Below are 27,283 nucleotides of genomic sequence, written 5' to 3'. Positions count from 1 at the left end.
GAAATGTCCTGAGACGCAACGCGATGTTAGACTGCTGGCAGAGTTTTTTTTTTTTTTCTTTATTGAATTTCGATTCCCCCCGAAGGGGGAGGGCTGGCAGCAGCTTAGTATGCCGCTCTTCAGCCTACAGACTTTGTTTCAAAAAAGGAGAAGATAATATATAATAAAAAACAGGCGACAAAATCGGAGACGAAGTGTAACATGGCGAAAATGTCGTGGAACTTAAAACAGAGAACAAAAGGATGATGATGCTAATAAAATATATATGAAGCACACAGGTAAAATAATAGACAGACAATTAAAAAACACGGTGACAGTCTGGTTTCTGTTCGTAAAAGTCATAAAATTCACACCCAGCGACAGCATGGTTTGTGTTCACAACACAGGAAACGACGAAACAACAATGAGCAGTCACTGGAACACTGCACTAAAATATGACATACCACAGCCGAGAGCAGATGGGGGGGGGGGGGGGGACTGATCAGATGATGGGAAAATAAAAAAGGAGGAAGGTGAGGAAAAGTGAAGGGGGGAGGGGGGAAAGGAGCCAATGGAGGATGAGGACCCATAACAGGGCTGGGGGGTGCTGGGCAGACGCGACAGGGAGTGGGGAAGGCAGAGGATGGGAAGACAAAAGGACTCGAGAGGGAGAAGGGAGGTAGGGAGAGGTTAGGTGGGGAGAAACACAGGAGGGAAGGGGGGAAGAGGGAACCCAGGGAAAGGACAGAGGAAAGGAGGGGGGATGAGGATCAGAGTTGATAGGAGGGATAAATGGAGGGAGAGAGGGCATCATCTGGGAGGGGGAGTTGATGGAAGCCACCTTGGGAAAGGAGATGAAGGGTGTTGAGATGGAGGATAGGGGGGACACAACAGTGAAGGCGTGGCAGGGGGCGGGGATGGGAGAGGAGCATCCAGGGGGTGAGGGGGATCAAGGCGGTGGCTGGTGTAGAGTATGCGGATATGTTTGAGGAACAGGGGCAGATGGGGGAAAGGAATGAGGTCATAGAGGATCTGCGTGGGGGACGGTAGGTGTATACGGAAGGCGAGGCGGGGTGCATGACGCTCAAGGATCTGGAGGGACTTGTAGAATTTGGGTGGGGGGCAGATATCCAGGCAGGACTGGCATAACAGAGGATGGGACGGAGTAAGAATTTGTAGGTGTGGAGGATGGTAGATGGATGCAACCCCCATGTCCGGCCAGAGGAGTTTGAGGAGTCGGAGACAGTTGTGGGCTTTGGATTGGATGGATCGGAGATGAGGGATCCAGGTGAGGTGACGGTCAATGGTGAGGCCAAGGTAGGTGAGGGTGGAGGAGAGGCGGACAGGACGGGCGCAGACGTTAAGGGAGAAATCCAGGAGCCGGAAGGAGCGAGTGGTATGACCTACGATGATTGCCTGGGTCTTGGAAGGGTTGATTTTCAGGAGCCACTGGTTACACCAAGCGTCAAAAAGGTCAACGTGATTCTGGAGAAGGCGCTGGGACCGTAGGAGGGTCTGGCTGAGCGCGAGACAGGCGCTTAAGTATGCTATCGGGGGCGCCACTATTGGCCCGCTGGGACCACGTGTTCCACTGTGGCGCCCTCACACTAAAAGCGGGCCAGGAGGCGGCCGCCGCCACAGCTTACGGTGAGATGGTGCAGAGACCTCTTTGGGTCTTCGACGTCCATGACGTCTGCCGGGCCGGCCCCGATGGTCTACCGGTTCTAGGCGCGTAGTCCGGAACCGCGCGACTGCTACGGTCGCAGGTTCGAATCCTGCCTCGGGCATGGATGTGTGTGATGTTCTTAGGTTAGTTAGGTTTAAGTAGTTCTAAGTTCTAGGGGGACTGATGACCACAGATGTTAAGTCCCATAGTTCTCAGAGCCATTTGAACCATTCGAACGTCTGGCGGGGATTCAAATTCCCCGGCGCACGGTACCAGAGGATATAGACTGCTTACGTCATGGAATGTCCGGAATCGATTTGCGAACTGTCCGAGCTATGTATCCCCTCAGAAGTGCAACAAGAGCACGTGTGATTGTTATATGGTCCTGCAGAACGAGCTGAACTTTGTAAAATTGGTAAGTACAGATGAAGTATATAACAGAAAATTTCCAAGAGAAGAGAAATCCTTCATTGAAATACAAATACAAAAAAAGATACTGCAGAAGTAACGAGAAAGGGCTCGCAGAAAATGGGGCAGAGTCTGAGGAATCTTAAAAGTCTGAAACCTTCACTGTACGCTGAGCATGGTTACCGTGAATAGCACTACGTCTGCGAAACGAATGAGAAACTTAGGTTAGTGTCGCAACGCTGAGGCGCGTGACGCGTGAGAGCTTGGAGCAGCCGTTAACCTAATACTAGAATGATGCAGCGGGAGAGTACCGAGTCGTCGTAAGACACCACACAAATAATTAACCAGCTGCAACCAAACGGCGAGTGGGTGTGATCTTTCTGTTTATCGTGTTCCGAAAACTACTATATACGAGGGTTGGAACTTTAATAGTGGCAACTATTTATTTACAGCTCCTACAAAATAGATACGTGTTTCAAAGTTTTACTGACCTTCAAAGTAGTCACTTGTATAGTGTATATCCCTTTGCCAGCGATGTGGAAGTCGTAGGATACACTTAGCAGTTCGAGCTGCGCGGTCTGTTACCCGACAATTTGTAGCAGTTCTGAAGCGATTGCCGTGAAGTGTTTCCTTCAGTTTAGAAATCGAGTTCGACTCACGATGGTTTAAGCCAGGGGAGTGCAGTAGGTGGTATAGCACTTAGCAACCCCGTCAGCCAAACAAATCAGTAACAGCTTGCACTGTTCGTGCTTGAGCACTGTCCTGCAAAATGATGGTCAGGTCCTGCAGAAAGTGTCATCACTTCTGTCTCTATGCTGTCCATGTTTGGAACAGAACCTACAACCAGCTTACAGGCAGAAGTGACGAGACTTTCTGCTGGACCTGACCATCATTTGGCAGAACAATGCTCAAGCACGTACAGTACAAGCTGTTACTGATTTGTATGACTGATGGGTCTGCTAAGTTCTATACCACATACTGCACACCCATTACTTTATCCCTCGTGAGTTGAACTCGATATATAAACTGAAGGAAACACTCCACGGCATTCGCTTCAGAACTGCTACAAATTCGTCGGGTAACAGACCGGGCCGCTCGAACTGTCGACACAACTGGCACTCCTAAGAGTAGCCTACGAGTTCCACATCGCTGGCAACGGGTTATACACAATGCTGGTGACGACTTTGAAGGTCAGTAAAACTTTGAAGCCGGCCGGAGTGGCTGAGCGGTTCTAGGGGCTACAGTCTGGAACCGCGCGACCGCTACGGTCGCAGGTTCGAATCCTGCCTCGGGCATGGATGTGTGTGATGTCCTAAGGTTAGTTAGGTTTAAGTAGTTCTAAGTTCTAGGAGACTGATGACCACAACAGTTAAGTCCCATAGTGCTCAGAGCCTTTTTTTTTTTTTTTTTTTTTTAAATTTTGAAACACGTATCTACTTTCTACAAGCTGTAAAACTTTGAAACACGTATCTACTTTCTACGAGCTGTAAATAAATAGTAGCCACTATTAAAGTTCAACCCTCGATATTATACTATCATGTGACCCGCTATTTCAGGTATATGTTCACAGAGAACGAATATGAACCAAAGTACTTTATGTGCGATTAAGTCGATTAAATTAAATCTAGGAAACTGCATGAGATTTGTAATCTGCAGATGTATGTGAAACACGTCAAACATAATTAGCTGGCTCTGAGTACTATGGGACTTAACTGCTGTGGTCATCAGTCCCCTAGAACTTAGAACTACTTAAAGCTGCGACCGTAGCGGTCGCGCGGTTCGAGACTGTAGCGCCTAGAACCGCTCGGTCCCCCAGGCCGGCGTCAAACATAATTAGCAATTATTCCACAAGATGATTTTCTGGGTCATATAATTCAGTTTTTTTAATGTATTTACTCTGTTGCCTTTGTGATAAACGTATTCTTCACTTTTCTATATTCGTCTGCTTAGCAGAATTACTGATGTTACCTACAGACTGTTACCGGAAGTCTCTGGACGGGAAATGCTACGTGAGAGTTCTGACTGTGTACCCAAGCAAATACAAATAAAGGTAATGTATGACAACATAAAGTGTCTTCTCTCAAAATCACCGTGTCGGAGTCCGGAGTTACCATCACAGTCAAATGGCTCTAAGCACTATGGCACTTAACATCTGAGGTCATCAGTCCCCTAGACTTAGAACGAATTAAACCTAACTAACCTAAGGACATTACACACATCCATGCCCAAGGCAGGACTCGAACCTGTGACCGTAGCAGCACACCGGTTCCGGACTGAAGCGCCTAGAAGTGCTAGGCCATACGATCACAGTCTAGGCGTATTCAGACAGACACTACTCTGTATGGTCATGTGGTGATTAATTTTAAGCATAAAAAAAATCAGTCACGAATAACAATGCTTTTATTAAAAACAAGTAGCTCCATTACCCATTTGAAGCGGCAGAATCGCCAACAAATAGCTGTTCACTTTTAAAATTACGTATAACTTACGTTGTACATCTAATGTAGACTGATTTTTCGTTGTAGTGAAACTTCCATCAGGTGGTGGGTGGTGCCTTCGAAAATCCAGCGTATTTTCATTACACTATCAGCTGCTTTCGAGGAAGTGCATGTGTCGCACAGTATTAAGCACGATTTAATATTATCTTGAAGTTTCAAGGCACAGAGCATTAACAGCAACACCCAGTCTCTCTCTCTCTCTCTCTCTCTCTCTCTCTCTCTCTCTCTCTCTCTCTAAATGGTTCAAATGGCTCTGAGCACTGTGGGACTTAACATCTGAGAGCATCAGTACCCTAGAACTTAGAACTACTTAAACCTAACTAACCTAACGACATCACACACATCCATGCCGGAGGGAGGATTCGAACCTGCGACCGTAGCGGTGACGCGGTTGCAGTCTGAAGCGCCTAGAACCGCTCGCGCACATCGGCTGGCTCTCTCTCTCTCTCTCTCTCTCTCTCTCTCTCTCTCTCTCTCTCACACACACACACACACACACACACACACATTCTGCAGCTCCTAGTTCCGTCACCACTAATACCTTCCACACTAATAACGAACATGTCGATGATAAACACTGTAGATAAATATTTGTCTCATTCAGAACGTGTTCGCAACGTTCCATTGCTTGAGCGTACAGGGTGTTGGGTACCAGCTGGAAACACCTTCCCCCCAACCTTCCTTCTCAACCACGGTCATCTGTGAATCACAAAGTTACAATAATTATGACAAAATAATGACACTGCTTGGTGAATCGAAGTAACTGGAAGCAAACGAGTTGGCAAAAAGATTATAGACCCATATTCGAGTAGTTTCCGTGACGTACATAACCTCTGCGGTTCCTTTGTACAGGTGTGACTCTGCAGAGACGGCTTCGGTGTACGTGTGGACGGACGGCCGGGTGGAGCAGCTGTGGAGCGGCTGCGCTGCCGGAAGCGAGCAGCAGCAGCTCATGGCCAGCGGACCGCGCATGCGCATCGAGTTCCACGGCAGCCGGCCCGACACTGCCCTCAGCCTAGTAGCCCGATACAGCTTCGTCAGCGGTCAGTAAACCCACTCTGCCACCTGTCTTTTCTCCACCAAATGACAAGCGCTGGATGCAAAGCATGTTCTGTAACATACGCTGTTTTCATACCTTGAGGTTAGGAACATCCTAAAGACTCTAATGGACTCGTTTATGTCTCTTTCTTTCTCGAATTACGATTTGTTCTTTCACTTTTTGTATTTTTTATTTGGAAACCCACAAAAGTTTTCTTACCGTATCCTCAGGACAAACACACTCACCCATGCCCAAGGGAGGACTCGAACCTCCGCCGGGACCAACCGCACAGTCCATGACTGTAGCGCCCCAGACCGCTCGGCTAATTCCGCGCGGCTTACTTCAAAAACTATGTTACTCATTGTTATGGCAGGCCAAGGAACTTTCATTGAGTATTTGAAAGCCACGTAGACATGTGACACTATTTTTAAAGTTCTAGTAAATAATATTCGAGAACCACTGTTGAAAATTTCCGCCCCCATTCTCCCTAGTATTCATTCATCTTCTCAAAGAAAATGGAAATTGCATGGTGGAAGTTCATAACTTCCCAATCTGTATGACCCAGTTCTGTGCTGCCATGCTAAAATTGTTGGTATCATTTTCCTATGGCTGGATGTGACATTGCACTTGGTCCATATACAGCCGGAATTTCTCAGTGAATCTGTGGGCAATTCAGCCGTTTCGGCCAGAAGACAGCTGAACGACATCCTCAGCGTTCGCATCCGTCAGAAAAAAGTGTTCAGCATGGTATTACAGCGAGAAAAGCAAACAACAGAGATGTGTGGAGGCAAACTGTTGAGAAGGGCAATGCTCTTGAACGGCTGTGGTGACGAAGATGGAGGAGGAGGAGGAGGAGTAGGATGACGAGGTTATTATAGCGACTTGCAGCCAACAGATATCTCACATAGAGGGTTAGGGATGGTCAAAGAGCTTCACGAGTGCTTCACAAGGCGAATGTGGAAGACACTGTGTTGGAATGAGTAGATGGTGATGCACAAACAAGAACACGTAGAACTGGAACTACCGAAGACGTAAACCACGTTCTTCACTGTGTCGCCAGTGTCTTTTGCGGTGGAGCGCTTCAATAAGTCTTCTCGGTTTACAAGCCGTGTTACTTGGGATAAAACAATACAGCTTTCGCTACTTGTCACAGCCATAGTCATCAGGAGAGAAAATCACTGACTACCCAACCTGACACAGTGTTCCGCTTATATAAGGGCAATAGCAGCGTCTCATACGTTCCTGAGAGGGCCGAAACACGCATACGCAAGGAGACAAGCTGGGCAGCTGATAGCCCCGTGGCGGACCGGAGCTGCTATGGGATGCCTAACTCGCCTTCCGCACATACGTCACATCGACCTCTCTGGAACGTTCCAGACCCGTATAAACGCAACACCGTGCCACCGCAGTAGTCTATGATTTTAACTTTTGACGGCAGTGGGGGAGACATCGAAAGCTCGTGTGTTTTATTCGAATAACACAGGTTATATATTATTTAAGAACTATATGAGTAACGCACAGGTGTGTATTTAATCCATTAGCCCATGTACACGGACCTTCTCTCCATCCTCTCTCCGCCCCTCCTCTCTCGCCACCAGCTCCACCTTCCCAGTGCCTGTCTACGAGTATCTTCTCCTGCCCCTTCAACTCCTCCTTCCCCTCTATCTCGTCCTTCTCCTTTATCTCCACCTCCTCCTCGCTCTCACCCTGTCCATCCTTGCCTCCCCCTCTCTCGGTCCATATCCTCCCGTCTCTCGCTGTTCATCTCCTCTTGTCTTTCTGTATTATTTCGTGCCCCCTCTCCCACCTATTCGTCAAACTCCTCCCCCACCCCACTTGTCCACCATCTCCTACCCCTACCCCTGCCCATTTTCTCTTCTTCCCTTCCTCTGTCCATCTCTTTAACCTCCCCTCCCCCTTTCTCTCTCTCTCTATTCTATAGACTCCACCCAAAGTGGAGGTTACTGATTAATTCTTTCTTTCAGTATTTCTTTCCAGATAGAAATATGAATACCAAGTTTGACTGAAAGTGATACAGAGATTTAGGAGTAGCTTTTTCCCCATCGATATGCTACAGTACGCAAATGTCACACATATTTCGCATATATTTAACGTATTTCACACATATTTACTCATGTATTTCATCTGTATCGCTAATGAATTTCGTCCTGCCGTTTCGTTCTCACGAAGCTCAATCTATATGACGTCATATCTCCTGAGCAATTTGTGGTACAGTGACATAGTTTTGCAGGTACATTCTGTGCTACATTTGGACACTGTCTTCAAAATGTGTTGCGAATCGGGTTCAGTAGTAATAAGTTAACACTCGTGCTTGATGCGGCAGTTTTTCACGAAACTCAGTGTTTATCTCCTGAGCTATGAGTCGTACAGTGAAATAATTTTTGCAGTTAAATTGGTGGCATAGATGCATACTGTCTGAGAACTTTGTCGTGAATACAGTTAGTAGTAAAGAAGTAAAATTAAAGCATAATGCCTGATGTGGCAGTTTTCTGCATGAAATGGGAATACATAGTAAGCGAGAAACATTTTTCCTTTCATCAGTATGTGGGTGTTGTCAGTGAGAAAACGTTTCTTACACGTTTTACATTATACGTAAAGTATATAGCAAGTCCCAATGTGCTATCATTCTCAAATGTTGGATGGATAAAGTTCGCTAGCTCATACGTCGTGTGCTACACTTCTTTTTCATTACCGCCCCTCCCCCTTTGACAAGTACGTAGTTCTTACCCCCACAGTAATTCTCTCCAGATTGTAAGTGATACGTGTACCGATTTTGGCTGAAATTGGTCCAGTGGTGTAGAAGGAGATATGGAATGTACAGGCATACATACATACAAGCGTACACACATATACAAATTCATCCATTTTTATAGTATGCCCACACATTTATGAATGAGGCCTGAGTCCCACAAAACGGGATAATAAATTTCCACAATAATCAGTTGTAGGAAGATCAGATTGAGGTGTAATACGTGAAGCAATGCACGTTCACTTTAGTGTAAATGCACGGAAGAGAATTGTGGCTGAAGTCTCACATTGGCCTTACACACCACCACACAAATTAAGAGGTGCCTCCTCGTTACCTATTTTTGCAAGTTAAATTACATACCCTATTGGAGAACCTTTCTCTTGCAGAAAGAGATATGATTTATGCACGACGGTGCACTATCCCATTTTCTACTCCTCGTATAATACTCAACAATTCCAATAATCGATTGATTTGTCGGTACAGCCCAGTAAGAAACTTGCGTTTGTCCCAGCATATAAAATGTTCAGCTGGGTGACGTCTTAGACCAATGGTTCTATTTCCACACGAAAAACCCAGTCATTTTCAACGTATAGATGCAACTATAGAGCTCTGTACCATTAAACCCTCCTGTGGGCGAGTCTCAACCGACCAAAGCCGTAATGTGGCGTATGCAGAAAGACAACGCTCCCAGCATAGTAAACAAACAGCGCCACAGCTCCAACAAAAACGACCTGTTTGTTGAGCACAATATTATTGCACGTGGGAGTGAGGGCGCTTCAACAAGCTTCTCGTGAGTTTTTACCGTGACATTTAACAAGAACACACTGAACTACTTGGTAGTGTATGTACAACTGTCTTGAAATCATTCACAGTGCGATGTGTGTTCCTTTCACCACTGTACCTGTCTCGGCCATGGAGAGGTTGGTTCAAATGGCTCTGAGCACTATGCGACTTAACTTCTGAGGTCATCAGTCGCCTAGAACTTAGAACTAATTAAACCTAACTAACCTAAGGACATCACACACAGCCATGCCCGAGGCAGGATTCGAACCTGCGACCGTAGCGGTCGCTCGGCTCCAGACTGTAGCGCCTAGAACCGCTCGGCCACTCCGGCCGGCCCCATGGGGAGGTCCAAGTGTTACAATGTCATGGTCTGGTAAATCTTCAGAAGTTATCGATTGTGAATATTGATTACCCACGAATGAGTAAGTAACATTAGCTCTGTCCGTTATTTGACCAGGAGAGAGCAGGATTCCAAGCAGTTTTTAAGCAAAAGTCTTCGTCTCTGTTTGTGTCATTTTCTAATTTAATCTGAAGTGATTCTCATAATAATACTATCCCAAGAGGTTGCGTGCTTGGGTAGCGGAAGTGGGTAAGGCTACCGCTCGTGATAAGCGCTGTATCGGGTTCTAGTACCGGTCCGGCACAGGTTTTCATGTATCATAAGACGCTAAGGTCAACCTGGATTTGCGGAATGAGACTCCCGTTGGAGGTTTGCCATCGGCTGCAAAGTACTGGGTTTTGTTAGTTAAACTTATGTCGAGAAAAACACATAGCTGTGGAGATACTCTTGATTATTCCAAGGCAGTTAATAGTCGACTATGTGGTACAGTGGTCTTGGGTTGTGTGTTGATCTAGCAGTGTTCGATATCCTCAAAGCTGCCACACATGGCTACGTCCCATCGTACTGGGATTCACTTGAAAAGACGACCTGGTACCTTTCATGTGTCCAGTACTGTCGGGCGCGCCACTGTCAGCAAGCCGCTCTCTGCTCCCACTTTAAGGGAAGTTGCTGTAATGGTCTAGTTCAGAGAGACCATTGTGCTGCAGATATAGTAGCACTGGCCATGTTAATATCTGTCGTGCTGCAGGCAAGTCCCTCGTTCGTAAAAATGTGATGTGGCTGTATTATCTTGTACGACCGGGCGAATAATATACAGGGTGATCAGGAACAACCTGAAAAGCTTGTAAGAGTGCTACTGGGTAGGTTGAGCCGGGAAATAATTATTAGGAAAAAAATCGACAATATGAGCCATTTACGAGTTATTTATCTTGAAAAGTTACCTAGTCAGGCCGTTGCACACACAAATTCAAGGGGCGCGCCACAGACAGTGTCGCCAAACGTGTTCTTTGTTTCGTTTCCTAAAATCGATAAAGAGAGGTTTACAAAAAATGGGAGGGTAGTAAGGATTGAAATTCAGCCAAGGATGGGAGCAGGCTCGTGCGATATCATTGATGCAATGAGAACAACTGATACTAATTGTCCCTGGCAGGCTGCTTGAATTACTGCTTGCAGCGACATGATTGGCTAGGTTCAAATGGTTCAAATGGCTCTGAGCACTATGGGACTTAACTTCTCAGGTCATCAGTCCCCTAGAACTTAGAACTGCTTAAACCTAACTAACCTAAGGACATCACACACATCCATGCCCGAGGCAGGATTCGAACCTGCGACCGTAGCGGTCGCTCGGCTCCAGACTGTAGCGCCTAGAACCGCACGGCCACTCCGGCCGGCGGCTAAGTTCAATGCTAAATAATTCGGAAACGACGAAACTTATCGAATTTTTTTGTTAAATAATTATTTATCAGTACAATCTCTCCTGCAACACCCTTACGAGCTTTCAGGCTGTTTCTGGCCACGTTGTATACTGGCTGCGTCTCTTAAGGGTCACCAGACGCTTTTTTCCTCTATTGTTTCGGCACGTCCCTGCAATTTCGATTTGCAGTGTGTAAACGGTGTCAGACTAGACAAATACTGCTCATCATATCTTTCACGCGACGCCTAGCGCTGACAGAAAGCTACAAACGAAATTGATTATTAAAAGAGAATTTTACGTACTCATTCGATTAAGCGTTAGATAATTAGTCCAATGCGACATTTGTTTTATCGATATGTAGTATCAGCGATAGCAAACATGAAGAATAAACAGTACTCCAGCAGCAAATGAGCGTGGCTGGTGCATGGCGATAGCAGGCAACATAGGTTAGAGCAGTGCTGTCGCTGGTGGATTACCAGTTAGCCTCCGTCTTTTACTGTCCCTGTTGTTGCATATTGATGAAACAAATATTATCGATCTAGACTAATCTGGGACTGCTCTTATCAAATGGGCATGTAGAATTCCGTTTTAAAAATACACTCCTGGAAATGGAAATAAGAACACATTGACACCGGTGTGTCAGACCCACCATACTTGCTCTGGACACTGCGAGAGGGCTGTACAAGCAATGATCACACGCACGGCACAGCGGACACACCAGGAACCGCGCTGTTGGCCGTCGAATGGCGCTAGCTGCGCAGCATTTGTGCACCGCCGCCGTCAGTGTCAGCCAGTTTGCCGTGGCATACGGAGCTCCATCGCAGTCTTTAACACTGGTAGCATGTCGCGACAGCGTGGACGTGAACCGAATGTGCAGTTGACGGACTTTGAGCGAGGGCGTACAGTGGGCATGCGGGAGGCCGGGTGGACGTACCGCCGAATTGCTCAACACGTGGGGCGTGAGGTCTCCACAGTACATCGATGTTGTCGCCAGTGGTCGGCGGAAGGTGCACGTGCCCGTCGACCTGGGACCGGACCGCAGCGACGCACGGATGCACGTCAAGACCGTAGGAGCCTACGCAGTGCCGTAGGGGACCGCACCGCCACTTCCCAGCAAATTAGGGACACTGTTGCTCCTGGGGTATCGGCGAGGACCATTCGCAACCGTCTCCATGAAGCTGGGCTACGGTCCCGCACACCGTTAGGCCGTCTTCCGCTCACGCCCCAACATCGTGCAGCTCGCCTCCAGTGGTGTCGCGACAGGCGTGAATGGAGGGACGAATGGAGACGTGTCGTCTTCAGCGATGAGAGTCGCTTCTGCCTTGGTGCCAATGATGGTCGTATGCGTGTTTGGCGCCGTGCAGGTGAGCGCCACAATCAGGACTGCATACGACCGAGGCACACAGGGCCAACACCCGGCATCATGGTGTGGGGAGCGATCTCCTACACTGGCCGTACACCACTGGTGATCGTCGAGGGGACACTGAATAGTGCACGGTACATCCAAACCGTCATCGAACCCATCGTTCTACCATTCCTAGACCGGCAAGGGAACTTGCTGTTCCAACAGGACAATGCACGTCCGCATGTATCCCGTGCCACCCAACGTGCTCTAGAAGGTGTAAGTCAACTACCCTGGCCAGCAAGATCTCCGGATCTGTCCCCCATTGAGCATGTTTGGGACTGGATGAAGCGTCTTCTCACGCGGTCTGCACGTCCAGCACGAACGCTGGTCCAACTGAGGCGCCAGGTGGAAATGGCATGGCAAGCCGTTCCACAGGACTACATCCAGCATCTCTACGATCGTCTCCATGGGAGAATAGCAGCCTGCATTGCTGCGAAAGGTGGATATACACTGTACTAGTGCCGACATTGTGCATGCTCTGTTGCCTGTGCCTATGTGCCTGTGGGTCTGGCAGTGTGATCATGTGATGTATCTGACCCCAGGAATGTGTCAATAAAGTTTCCCCTTCCTGGGACAATGAATTCACGGTGTTCTTATTTCAATTTCCAGGAGTGTAGCTTTGTTCGAAACAGATACAAACCGACACTTTCCATCGATGTAAGACATGACAAGAAAAACATATTGAACAGTATTCAATCTGGCTGACGTCATTTACACACTGAAAAAACGAAGTTGCAAATATGTGTCGAAACATCTGAGAAAATTCTCTTGACGTATCTTACAAGAGAAACCCTGTGTTATCTGTCGGCTACTAATCGCATGGGATCACTAAGATCTTGCATGCTGTCGAATATGACCCTTTTGATCCAATCGATTGCATATCTGCTAGGCAGACACTTGATCCTCGCCATTGCTCGCTACAATATAACGGAACGATCGGCCACGGTATTAACACATGCTAATGGGTGTCTCTTATTCTTACATGAGACGTAACTCAATACTATCAGAAGCAATAACCATTAAGACGCAATTTATGACTGAGAATCCCAACGTGTAGTTTTCCTTACATGAAGAATATACAGAGTGGCAATAAAACCGGCCCGAACCGGAATGCGAATGCGTGTGAGTAGCATTACTAGCTTTTCGGTTTCTTTGCCACCTTCCAACAGCAGTATGTGAGTAGTTAATGTGGAAAGTAATCGTTATAAACCGTGTACTTCATCGTCATGCCTTACTCCATTGAAGGACGTGTGTTCATTGTTGAAGAGTATGTGCGGTCTGAATCCATTAAAGTTCTTTGTGACACTTTTCATGAAAATTTTCCTGAAAGTAATATTCCTGCAAAATCATCGATACAGGATCAAGTGAGAAAGTGGCGTTCGACAGGCAGTGTTGTTCATTCAAAGAGAAATAAGGCACCGACTGTACGTACACCAGAGGTTGTGGCAAACGCGGCACACACACTGAAAGAAGTCCCTACAAGTCAACACGACGATTATGACAGCAATGTGGAATATCTCGCAAGTCATGTCGACGAATCCTTCATGGCTTAAAAATGAAACCTTACCGTGTGAGTGTTGCGCAGCAAATAAAAGAAGCGGACAAAGGTAAGCGTACGCATTACTGTAAATGGTTGCTGGAAAATGTCGCTGGGGGACGACTTGATCCATTCCTCGTCGGGTTACTTTGTTACACAAGACGCTGGGCTACAGAGAATCCCCGTGGCGTACTGCAAAAGCCGTTACACGATTTAAAAATTGGTGTATGGTGTGCTGTATCTGGTAACAGAATTATCGGGCCATTGTTCTTCAACGAAACTGTGAAAGCACATGTTTACTTGCAAATCTACAATGAATTTTCGACTCTGTTAACTCCAAACGAAAAATGTTGTGCATATTTCCAGGAGGATAGGGCAACTTGCATACGTCGGATTTGCCTTAGCTCGTATAGACACTGATTTTACAGAAGAGAGGACCATTAGTAAGGGCTTGTAGACACCCTGCGCTCTCGCGACATGTCACCATGTCACTTTTACCTCTGGGAATTTCTAAAGGCTAGAGTCTACCGCAACAATCCCACAACAGTTGACACATTAAAAAACAGCATATGTGAAGAAATTTCGAACACTCTTCAAAGAGTACTGAAATGTATTTTCCGTAACATGCTTCGACGTGCACAACTTCGCTTGGATGTTGGCGGAGAACATATTGAACACAGACGTTAAATTCCTTTCTAAAATATGCTTATTAAACGAATAAAACTAGATCTGTTACTTAAACTTTTAATTACATAGTTAATAATGAAAGTATACGATAAAAATGTAAGGAAGCGATGATGTACGTTGATTTTCTTCGTTCACATTCCTTTCAGTGCAGGGCCGGTTTTATGCGCGCCACTCTGCAGATGACGTTGCTCCTATGTAGTTGTAGTTGTGCTGAAATGCCAATCTTTCGCACAACCAAGAATGTAGTTCTCTTCGTGGAATGCTGCCTTCGTGATGCCGCAGTTTTTATGGCCAGACATATTTATTCTGAGACCGTATACGGTGTTTAGTATTAGGACGCCGAAGTGGCAGCAGTTAGCAACAGGTGCGGCGCGCGCCGTGTTGCAGACTTCGGGGTGAGCGCGCCGCACGGCCGCCAGCTGTCGTCGTGGCCGTGCGCCTTCTCCTTCAACGGCAGCGAGGCGGCCAGGGGCTACGTGACCAGCCCCAACTTCCCCGGACTCTACCCCAGGGACACCGAGTGCCACTTCTTCTTCCACGGCCGGCCCGGGCAGCGGATCGCGTTACGCTTCGTCCATTTCGACGTGGAGGGAGTGCAACCGTGAGTACGTTTAGACGCCACAGGCCGTCAATACAACAGTAATCTATTTAAGGTACATAAATATCTATCAGGAGATAAAAATGAATTAAACTTCCAAAACAAGCTGGAAAAACGGTGATAGTAGCACAAAAATTATCAGACTCGTTACATCACAGGGGAATGACTATGCCCGCTTTTATGCTTTCACCATGACTCGATATTACCCGAGTTAGAGATCAAAAATTGTTCCCACCATTCCAGTATTTATTGTGATGATTATGTTTTCTCATTTCAATACAATCACATGGCTGAGTGTGCTACATTCGACGGAGGTTTCAGTGAATAAATCACCCTATCTTAATAATTCCAGCTGGTACAGAATTTTAAACGTATGTGTATGCAAGTTCATAGCTTCCTTCATATAAGAATCTCATCTTCTACGCGTCGATTTTGTTAAATTTTATCCTGTGCGTTCCGCCACAGTACCTTTTCTTATACTTGTTATCATCTATTCGATCTGTGCCCACATCGCTCCAACCTCATACTTTAAGCAGCTTTTTCCTATTCACTTCATCACTTAATAATGTCAATGTGACTTTCAGCCACATGTAGATCCTCAACAGACATCATTCTTTGGATATCTAGCTGTAGAAAAATGACCGTTTAGTGTCAGAGTTGCATATTAATAGATATCCTAAAATGGAAGAGGAGGCTGCTGACCAGCGAGAGTAGCAAAGAGCGCGCTAATGTGCTGCTTCCTGGACTCGGGTAGGCGCGCCGGCCCCTGATCGAATCCGCGCGGCAGATTAACGACGAGGGCCGGTATGCTGACCAGTCTGGATGTGGATTTTAGGCGGTTTTCCGCATCCCGCTAGGAGAGGGATGGGCTGGTCCCCACGTTCCGCCTCAGTTACACGACTCGTAGACACATGAAAACATGGCTTACACTAGACGCAGACAGCTGATTGTGTTCTGGGTCGTTCAGGGTGGCTACAGGAAGGGCATCTGGACACACTCTGCCACTAGCATTGCCAAATCAGTAGTAACAAGGTCGACCCCACGTTGAAGCGGGACAAAGCCCCAAAGAAAATGATGGAAGAGGAAGTGTCTCAAACATGTGAGTTCAAAATTACGGCTAGAGATGGTAGAAGAATCTAGATTGAGTACTATCAGATTAGAAACTAAAGATAGGCAATGAACATTTAGTTTTTTTTATTGGCATAAACAACTAACCCTTCTTTCGGAACGAAAGTCGACGGAAATTGTTCCTAATGAGGCTACCCTTCTTAGTGCATTCATTGCAATATAGTTCCTTTATTTGTGCATCTAGTTCACATTGCAAGATTAGGGCTTTCATGCCGACATTGCCCAGACCTTCTCAGTGGATCAAGGGCGAACATTACGATTTGTGTAGTAAGTAGTAGTAGTAGTAGTAGTAGTAGTAGTAGTAGTAGTAATGACAGTAATAGTAATAGTACCCATAGCAATGAATATCTCGAATTTAAGAAATTTCGGTCTTTTTAACATCGTACCAATCAACTTCTCCATCTTGTTCGTGTCGAATGAGAGAAGTGACACCTGACAGAAACGTGAGGCAACAGTACAGAAGCACTCAAAGTGGCACAAGGAGTAGAGTGTTCAGAGAAAGAACGGGAAATAATAGACTAAGATTTTCATATCAAATGAATTAAAAAATTAGAAATAGAAAGGGATGAGAAAAGTATATATGCTTCACAAGGTGACAGTGATATTGGCTCCTTGTTGGACAGAAAGAAGATAGCTATGATATACCGAGGGGGAAGCTACGCCTATGATAACAGATACAGCTTTAATCCTCTTCTTGAACACAGAGTGGTTTAGGAAATGACGCAGGGTGCAGGACAATTTGTTCCACAGTCGTAGACTGAAATGGAGAACGATTTATTTCTAATGCAAAGATACATCCAAGATGCCGGACGTGTCCAATTTGATACTGCAATTATGTGTTTCACGTGTAAGGACACGTGGTGAGGACACCAGTGACCAAGAAGCCGATGTAGTCAACAACGTGTGTTGAAATCATGTCACCTATCCGGTTGCATCAAACCTAACTATTCTGATATGTTGCACACATATCTTACGCAAGCATCCGTAGAACTAAGTCACTGACAGAACTGCACTCTGGTGTCAGAATTCTTTGACGCCATTGTTGCCATTCTTTATGTATGAAAGCGTCTAATTGGTACTCCGCCAATCTCTCCTCACTTTATTCTACAATGTATGAAAAACGTAATGAGTTGAAGGTAGATATTAATGAAGCTCCTCTCACACCAACCACTCAATTTCCACAGTACAAAAAATTCTCGCTCGAGAACATTGGTCAGCCATCTTTTCTTGAGCTTCCACTTTTTCTTCAGAGTTCTCATACACGTTCAGTTTCGATGCATCTGCTGCGAAAATATTAATTCTTTATTCTTTAGATTTTCACGCACTGCGTTTTCTAGCACCATACATTAATAGCATGCCTTCCAAGTTTTTGTAAGGAACAATGCTGCAGGTTCGAACACCATTCATCTACTGTAACAGAGGCAAATTCATTCATCGACATATCACAGACGACTGCACGTTGTTCCTCAAGATGATTTATCTAACATAAATTCGGAAGATAACTGTTTGTACTGATACGCAGTTTAAAAATACGTCCCTCGCACGTAGTGATCATCGAAGACTCAGATCGGCTAAAATTCCATCGGTTCCATACCAAACAACATTTTATGATTCTCCACAGACTGCACCATTTTGACCTTCAATTTTTGAGACAAACTGCGTATTTTTCATGCACTTCCCCTCATGACTGTTATACAAAAGGCAGAAAGTATAATTTTCGACGTTCGTAATATACTGAGGCAGTCAAATAAATTTGTCCATAAGTTTCGTAAGATATTCATTTAAAAAATACGTACCCATCTGTTATGCGGATTGCAGTTTGTCTTCTGAAATAGAGCTGTGCTACTGCGCGATTTAACACAGAAGATTACATCAGTTATATTGCCGAAGCTGACTAATCCGAATTTGAAGGTATGATAACTTGTCGAACCGGCATCCCTTCCCTATAGGAACCCTTCCATAGTTCTACATATTTTCCATACTTATTTTATGTTTTCCACAAATTAATTTGAAGAAAACGATTCCAAGTGGTTGTACTTTGTGAGAGTACAGTCCGTGTGTTTATACAAAAGCCGCGCGGGGTAGCAGCATGGTCTGAGGCGTCTTGCCATGGTCCGGGCTACTGCCCTCGTCATAGGATCGAGTCCTCCCTCAGGCATGGGTGTGTGTGTATTGTCCTTAGCGTAAGTTGGTTTAAGTTAGGTTAAATAGTGTGTAGAGTTAGGGACCGATGACCGCAGCAGATTGATCCCTTAAGAATTTACACACGTTTGTTTATACAAAGAATCCTATTGAGAATGTATCTAATTATATCGCCCTAGAAGAACTCGTTTTACTTCCGAATTCTGTGGAACAAAACATCCTTCTATTGAATGGTCTCCTAAACATGTAAATCCCACACAATTATATTAATAATCCCGTAAACGCTGAAGGCTTAGGCTTGAATTTATCCCCTGTGACCATCAAAAATCGATGTTTCTGCTCATGATAGTGTGGTAACATGACTGACTCTGATGTAAACACAGCTTGTGTGGTCTGACAGCTGTCCCATTAAATTTTAACATCGCCGCAAAGCTTGCACCAATATCGAATAAGTAGATTTAATCCCACTGGTCGGTGCCCAGAAATTAATGGTGGACATCGCGATTTACGCTTGCGAACTTATCACACAATAAATTATGCCTACTCAATTTTGAATTAATACTACACTCAAAATTCTAACACTTCCCTCCTAAAGGCACACAAAAATATATGCAAATGCAGCAGCGTTAACTTAAAATGACATACAGTTTAAGTGAAAGAAAACTGCTTACAAATAATGGCATGTCAATAGTACCTATAATGAAAGCTAACAGATCAATGCAAGTAGTTTTATTACCATACTCAAAGTTAAACAAGATTATGGTTTTAAATGAAAATAAGTGAATTTACAAGTTCATCCGCTGAATTTTTGTTTACTCTTTCAATAGGGAAAGCGCAAAACTTTGCATCTTCTCTTTTCGGTGCTGATGTGTTGAGATGACGACAGTATGTTGTGAAGTTGTTGATGATGCTACGGCAGCTCGTCGGTGTCCGCCCCCGGTAGCTGAGTGATCAGCGCGACAGACTGTCAATCCAAAGGGTCCGGGTTCGATTCCTGGCTGGGTCGGTGATTTTCTCCGTTCAGGGACTGGGTGTTGTGTTGTCTTAATCATCATCATTTCATCCCCATCAAAACGCAAGTCGCCGAAGTGGCGTCAAATCGAAAGACTTGCACCAGGCGAACGGTCTACCCGACGGGAGGCCCTCGCCACACGACATTTCATTTCAGCTCGTCGGTAGAGGCGGCGCGTTGGATCAGCTCCGTTGATTGAATGAAGACTGCGGATGATCTTCTCATGTGGAAAATGATCTCCAACCAGCGAAGTTGACGTCAATGCCGTATTATAAGCCACTGGCAGACCGTACGTTACTGTTGTTGTTACCAACACTCAGACTGCTGTCTATCACACACGAAATTTGCATTAACATGTTCGTTACACAGTTTTAAGTTTTCCGATCGCGTAATTACAGTTCAATAGTTACGCGAAATCACCACGTTCGGCGGGAATCAGCACGTTCATGGTATACAGTTTTTAACACGTATGTGGCACAGTTACTAATTACGTTACACTTTTCTCAGACACAACGCAAACAAACACCGAAGTTCTGAAATTTGTAAAGTGCACGCGATACAGTCAAAGCGAGCACAGTTCACCTCAAAACCCGTAACTACAATGTCATCCGTACATGGCTGTATTGTCGTAGTGACACGATCCAGTTCAGTTGGTGGTTTTATACAGTCCAACCTCTCTGTCCACAATAAACATTTCAGAATACGATATGGAAAGAACAGAAACATATATCGCCATTAAAGAGTTCCGTTTGCATCAATTTGCAAGAGGACAAACACAGACATCAAACCATACGTGTTAGCGCGCCACCTTCGTCTAACACAAACTCTCTCGACGTACGCTGTTCGGCCGTCACTATCGATTCTCCTAGATCACTCTCACTCTATTTATGAAGTACCTCAGTATATCATTAATTGTGCTACTATTTTAATCACAATAAACATTTTCAGCGAATGATAATCAAAGAATCAATCCACTCAATAAACAACAGAAATGTATTTACTCATGTAAAACATTAATATCAAAAAGATATTATCTCTAACAAACACGGGACAAATAGACACTATGCCATATCATCGGAAATATACATATGAAATACAACAAAAGAAAGGAAAGGAAGAGAGAAAAAAATTATCTCCCGCAAATAGCGATGCCTTCACAAACATAATGGTCGGTAGGCGTCTTTCGTAATCTGATTTCACCTCCAGTTTCCCTTTCTTCAACATTATCTCAGCAAGCTATATTATCGTATTGTGATTTTGATAACTGCAAACATTTTACATCAACATCATACTCCCAATATTATCTCAAATTATGGCTCTCTATCTTCTATGAAAGTACCAGGCAATTCTTTTATTCATAAATAACTGCGGGTTTCAGAAAACAGCTATCCGAAAACCACATGATGTACTGAAAAACGATACGCACTAGGGGACAGAGTGTCTCGCCAACTTTTGATTCGTAAAATGTCCCGGGACTTAATTGTGTTACGGGGCAGGCGTGTCAGAACATGTAGGGACTTCATCCGCTTTACATTGCTGCTTAGAATTACATCGCGCCTGTAGGTAGGCAACCCAAAGAACATTTTTTCCAACGCAAGCTGTTGTGCTTTCCCAGGCAATTGGCGTCAGCGACTTCACTTAATTGCGTTCACGTATTGACACTTCTTCATCACGATCGATGATGAGCACATATGATGTGAGTTACAAACTTGGAGAGATGCTCTACCCACTAATGTGTGTCAGTCTTCTGTATGTCTTGCAGTCTTCTGAGACCATGGAGCCGTTTATGAATAACCTTGTATATTTGATTTCTCATTTATGCTATATAACAATGGTTTCCTCAATGCTACTTCATTTATAACGTTTTTGGTTATCCTTGCACGAATAGTAGTCTGTTTTATACATAACATTTTTATTTGTACGTGACGTTTCTCTTTCAAATTCGTTCACATTTGCCACTTAGCTAGAATGTTTATTTACAAAATCTGTTTCTCTTCCGGATATTATGAATCTTAGTTTTTTCTCCCATCTTCTTCAGGTACACTTTTCTGGGTTAAATAGATTAGTGGCTAACTAAAACGAAATAGTTGCGAATAAAAACCATTACGCTCTGTCACTCCTTGCTGTACAGTACGATAATTCTCTCTGTCATTCTAGCTTTACTCCCGTTTACAAAAATCACAAAGGCTTCAAAGTACTTAAAGTGCTTGTATGTTTGATAATCTCCGATAAAGGTTGGTATTTGTAATCATCAATTTCTGTAACTATTTTAGCTCATTATTTGTTAACCTGTCATTTGTCTACTCCAATATTCGTACGATTACAAGGCTTTCCCCGGCTAGTTCGTTACACAAGTACACCCAACAGCAGACCATCTACCTCTCCACTGTCGTAGAGACTGTCAAATCGTGAACATATTTTTAAATTTTCATCACAGAGAATATTTTACTACTGCACATCACTGACAGATTAAGCACTGACAAGCAGAGATACCGTACCATAAGCAGAGACACACATGCACGCCTCCCCGCTCGCCTGCCCACTCTCTCTCTCTCTCTCTCTCTCTCTCTCTCTCTCTCTCTCTCTCTCACGCACACACACACACACACACACACACACACACACACACACGCTTCTGACGCACGGACGTGCATACTTGATTACATGAGTACTTGAACAACTGAACACGTACATGCCTGTCCACTGCTTCACAATTATGTAATGCTTAAAAGATAAAATATAAAAAACAAAACAGTAAAATTACATCGATTAAGTTTCACAGATACTTATGGTTGCCTTCCCACTAATATGAAACTTCGAAAAGAGCCAGGCACCAATGATAGCAAGTCTCTTAATCCTGCCGTACCGTACAAGACTTAATAAATGCCAGTGGATGATAACTTCGTAAGTGAAGTTCCTCCAAGCTTCCTACCTAAGAACAAATTCTCATTCGACAGTCCTGTTGTGTTACAGATATCCTGTGTAATACTGCATGACCTGTTGCTTAGAAGAGTCAACTCACGTACTCGTCGTTTAGGTGCTTCTAAAGAGCGTATTCTACCGAGAGGCCCATCCTAATCATTGGGGGTGTTCTCATAAATAACGACCAGCAGAGATGAGATGCTAGAGAAATAAGCGTTGATCCAACCTGAATGTTGCATGATTGTGTACTAATTGGGGCGCATCTGGTAAGGAGAGTTTGTCCGTTGATGATGTGTCTGGCTTTTTTTTTTTTTTTAGAATTGTGATTCTTCCCCGGGATCTTCACGTTCAATCCAATATCCCTGTTCTCGTTTCTACGTACAAGAATCCATAGAGTTACAGAAAAGTGATAGGATCAACAAAGTCCTGTCAGCTCAGGAAATCTACGGGTCACTATACTTACCCCTCCATTTTGCAAAACCCAGGAGACAAGTCAGGCTTAACGGACGCTTCAGAATCAGAGTCGGGGTCTGAGGGGTGCCTGCTGAAGAGAATGTAACAGGCGACTGACTCACACAATTCAGCTGGTAACATGTAGCGCGTCGTAGTTGCAAATAACGGAAAGACGAACAGAGAGTCCGAAATGAAGTGATTTGTGTTTTTCAGGTGTGAAGCGCTGTCAGCGAGCGACTACGTAGAGATGTCCAACTACAGAGGCCGCGACTCGCGGTTCCCCAGGTACTGCGGCCAGCTGGAGCCGTTCGACGTGCTGTCCGACGGCAAGTACTTCCGGCTCACGTTCAAGTCCAACGGCCGCCTCGACGCCACAGGCTTCAACGTCACCTACCGATTCCTGGGAGGCAACAGAGACTCCAGCCTCGCCAGGAGGCGCCAGACTGGCAGAGCCGCAGGTCAGCTTGCCAGTGGACTTTAACAGTTCGAAATTAGTTACTTTGCCTTAAGGTCTCTGTCACATACACACACACACACACACACACACACACACACACACACACACATTCATTACACTAGACGGCCACAAAGAGTACGTATTAGTATGAAGTCGGTCCTCCATGGCTGTGAATAGTTCAGAAGTCGCGGAATGGAGTTGTACATGGCTTGGTTGTATGCCCCTAATTTCTCGCCATTTGCATCTGGGCGCGCGGTTCCCGTAGGTTGCTGGATGGGAGCTAAGCCCTGGCGGCATGCTCCATGACACCCCACACATTGTCCATCGAGTTAAGATCGGGCGGTGCGGCTGGAGACTGGAGAGTACCCATAGCTGCAAGGCGCGCTCTGGTGGTGGCAACAGTTGAAATATGGCATGAGCGTGGCCGTTCGTGAACTGCATGGCCATCGCTTACAGGAATTCCAAGGACGCGTGATGGGAGACCACTCTTCATGGCGCTCCACTGCGCCCCCAGACGCGCACTTGGTGGTCGTCGCCTCCAAGGCCAGACTCTGAAGATGATTCACTACTGGACTGAAGGTCCCTTGTCCGCCGCTGCCAACAACAGGCGAATCGGGCGCGACTCTGCTTGGGTGTACGTGGCAGCCTTGCCGATTCACGTGCGGCGAGCTGTGCGTCATGCAACCTCCTCCTATAATGATTTTAGCAGACAGAGTGTTGCTTAGAAGACACGGTAGACCCTATCTTTGCCGTTTGAGTTCGCGGATGGCTAACAATCCGTTGGTCCTCATACTCCACTCCCCCCCCCCCCCCCCTTGTGATGCGTGTTGGACATCCACATCATAGATGCGTGTCTTCCTGTGTCTCAACAACGAACAATGGTGGTGACAATGCAGCTGCACAGATGACGATAGGAGCATCCAGGTCCCCACAGCCTCACGATATCGTCCCTATCAAACTCGTCAAGCTGGGCAACCTGCTTCCGGACGTGTCGACTTGGCACAGTGTACAAACATTTGGTGTTCTAGTGACGCTGCCCGCGTACCGTCCGGCAGAACCGTTTGGGACCCACTTATATCAACCGATGCCCAAGAGGTCACAACCCGTTCACGCTCCCCGAGCGTCGGGATGACTGTGCAAAAGTAGCCACTGCCAAAGCTGATGGTGTGCAAAATAAACACGCAGTGTGTAATGGGTCAGTCGGGTCCTTCCGGATGCAGCTCTTTTTGTGAGGATCACTGTCGTAACACGTCTCTGAAACAGTCATTTTCAACTGTGAATTATAGTCCACGATCTGTACATTTCTGGGCAGAGACGTTAATGTTAGCCAAGCACCACGAAGGCTCACTATAATTACGTGCTGCATTTACAACCCCAGTAACCAACTGCCGGGTGCTGTAGTCTTGGGGGAAGGATGCTTACTTATGGAGGAGGAATATTGAAGACCTGCTGCGGCTATTGATATCGATTGTAACGCATTCTCATGAGTTGAATACATATATAGTTGTACAGGGTGTATACCAATGAAGAACATATCCTAAACTACCTTAGAATCTATTTTATAATATGTGTGTGGAAGGATAATAATGAAGAATATAGTAAAATACGTTACAATTTATATCATAGTGTACCTAGCATCTGAACCTGACTGTTTGAGATATGCGTAAATGAATAAGCGGAAGACCCAAATTAAAATGCGGAATTACTGAAATGCAAAGCAAATTTACCATCATCTCTTTGGAAGCCATCTGCAAAAACTGAGTTATTCTTGTTGCCACTGCATTCTGGCAGTTGCTGTCAGTACAGTAATTACTTAACAGTCAAGCAGATGTAAAACTGATAAAAAAAGATTCTTCAAGTTCTTTGAATTCTTAGTTCCATAATTCATCGTCATTTCTGTTTGATATCAATACTTTATTCTTGGACACTGACTCTGTATTACATTCGCGAAAGGCAGTTAACGTTTTTAATATTGAATCTAATTTTACGATGTACGGTACCAACATCAAACTCTGCATGTTTTCTGCTCTTGCATATTATTCAAGGTCAGAACGATACAAAATACACACTCAAGAACTGGTACAGATCCCTTAATTAGATTAGTCGCAAAAAATAAATAGTTTTGTTCACGAAAGCTACCAGTTTACATTGAGAGCTTGTTGTGCTTACATTACAAACAATGTAAATTAACATACTGAATTTCGCTAGAAAGTAAACAAAGGAAAATAAAATAAAAATCTTACGTGCGATCTTTACTAGCAAAGCGCTTTTTCCTGAAACCACAACTTTCAATACATACAAATCGCTTATCTCCAGCTTGACTAAGTCAAATAACAACAAAAAGAAAATAAGTTTACTCGAATGTAAACAAACGCCACGCATAGACGTGGCCACTATTGTCAAGATGCATAAGAAAAAAATGGGCCAGAGAAATCATGAGGCAGACGTCGCTAAAGTGTCAGGGTAATTTCACTTCCGAGTTTGCTTATTCTTTCCTCTTCACGCAACAGTACTTCCTTCAAACATGTAATTATAATTAACGTTATATAAAAATATTGCGCTAGCGAACACTAATTTCCTCACTGTCTATCTCGTTTCAGGAACTACATCCCTCTGGCCGCTGATTGTGTTCTGCTTGAAGTTCGTCTGCTAAGACAAGTTGTATCAATCGAGGCGTCTGTTTCACCAGTACTTCAACCGTTGATCTCAGTACGCACAAGGACTCTAAGTACTTACGAAGTTGACAATAGAAAATGTCAGAAAATTAGTTACGACGAAATCGCTCAACATTTAGGAGAATGTGATCTTTACATATAGATTTTTATACAGAAATTTTATAAAGAAATTACCCTTGTGTAAAAAAAAGAAATTGTATAATTTTTGACAATCAAGTAAAATATATATTAACGTTGGATGAATTTCTTTACTATGGTTTTGCTTCATTTATACAACATCATCTGCTGCGTTACATACGTTTCCTCACCAGCCATAAACTGAAATTTGGTGTGTTCAATAGTGTGCCACTATTTCATTTACCTATCAGAACGACTGAATCTGAATTCCAAAGATATAAAGTTTTCGTTAATGTGAAACGCCAGTGGCAAGTACACATGATAATTCTGTTACAGATTTTTTTCTTCGATGACGGAACCTAGACTTAAAATTATCATAATTACAGAGCTATGTATGTACCTACAAGAATAATGTAATGTAGTCGAAATAAATCAGGTGAGACAGGCGGAATTAGATTAGCAAATGAGACACTTAAAGTAGGAGACACTTAAAGTAGGAGATAAGTTCTGCCATTTGGGCAGCAAAATAACTGATGACGGCCGAAGTACAGAGGATATAAAATGCAGGCTTGCGATGTCAAGAAAAGCGTTTCTAGAGAAAAGAAATTTGTTGACATCGAATATAGATTTAAGTCTTAGAAAAGCTTTTCTGAAACTATTTGTGTGGAATGTAGTCATGTGCGGGAGCTAAACATGGACGATAAACAGACAAGAGAAGAATAGGAACTTTTCAAATGTGGTGCTATAGAATAACGCGGAATATTAGATGGGTAGATCATATAAGTAACGAGGAGGTACTGAATGTTTACAGCCCCGTTAACATAGATGACATATATAATGGTTTACTTAACACATTTCTCATGCTCTTTGTAAGTTGCTTTCCTTTAGAACGTTCTAAACAGGGTGCTAGCAGTAAGTCAGCCTGGGTGGCTGACTCGTGGGATATCACGTAGAACGAAGTGAGAATACATCAAAATGTCAGAAGAAGTCACAATAGAGCTACAGTAGCCCATTACAAACAGTACTGTAACATGCTTAAAAATTTTATTAGGAAGGCAAGGAGCATGTGGTAAGCAAATAGAATAGCTAATTCACAGGATAAAATTGACACTAATATGGTCATTAGTGAAGGAAGTGTCTGGTCAGAAGCACAAAGTCGACGATAAAAGGTCAGTTTGTAGTAATAATATTTCTGTTACTGATAAGTCAGATATATGTACAGTACTTAACAGTCATTTTCTGAGCGTGCTGGT

The 27,283-nt window shown here is 44.5% G+C and overlaps 1 protein-coding gene across 1 annotated transcript in view; it reads left to right on the top strand.

Annotated features, from left to right (window-relative positions):
* Window positions 1-26,026, top strand: part of LOC124775884 (suppressor of lurcher protein 1-like) — a 310,233-nt gene extending 284,207 nt beyond the window's left edge. Inside the window, exons 10-13 of the mRNA XM_047250717.1 lie at window positions 5,404-5,594; window positions 14,914-15,127; window positions 22,995-23,239; window positions 25,839-26,026. Coding sequence (XP_047106673.1) covers window positions 5,404-5,594; window positions 14,914-15,127; window positions 22,995-23,239; window positions 25,839-25,891 — 703 coding nt within the window. The 3' untranslated portion in view covers window positions 25,892-26,026. The remainder of the gene's footprint in view (window positions 1-5,403; window positions 5,595-14,913; window positions 15,128-22,994; window positions 23,240-25,838) is intronic.
* Window positions 26,027-27,283: the final 1,257 nt, after the last annotated feature.

Source organism: Schistocerca piceifrons, chromosome 2, assembly GCF_021461385.2.
Source record: "Schistocerca piceifrons isolate TAMUIC-IGC-003096 chromosome 2, iqSchPice1.1, whole genome shotgun sequence".
NCBI lineage: Eukaryota > Metazoa > Arthropoda > Insecta > Orthoptera > Acrididae > Schistocerca > Schistocerca piceifrons.
The sequence above is the reverse complement of the archived record's forward strand: the minus strand, read 5'-3'. Positions and strand labels throughout refer to the sequence as shown.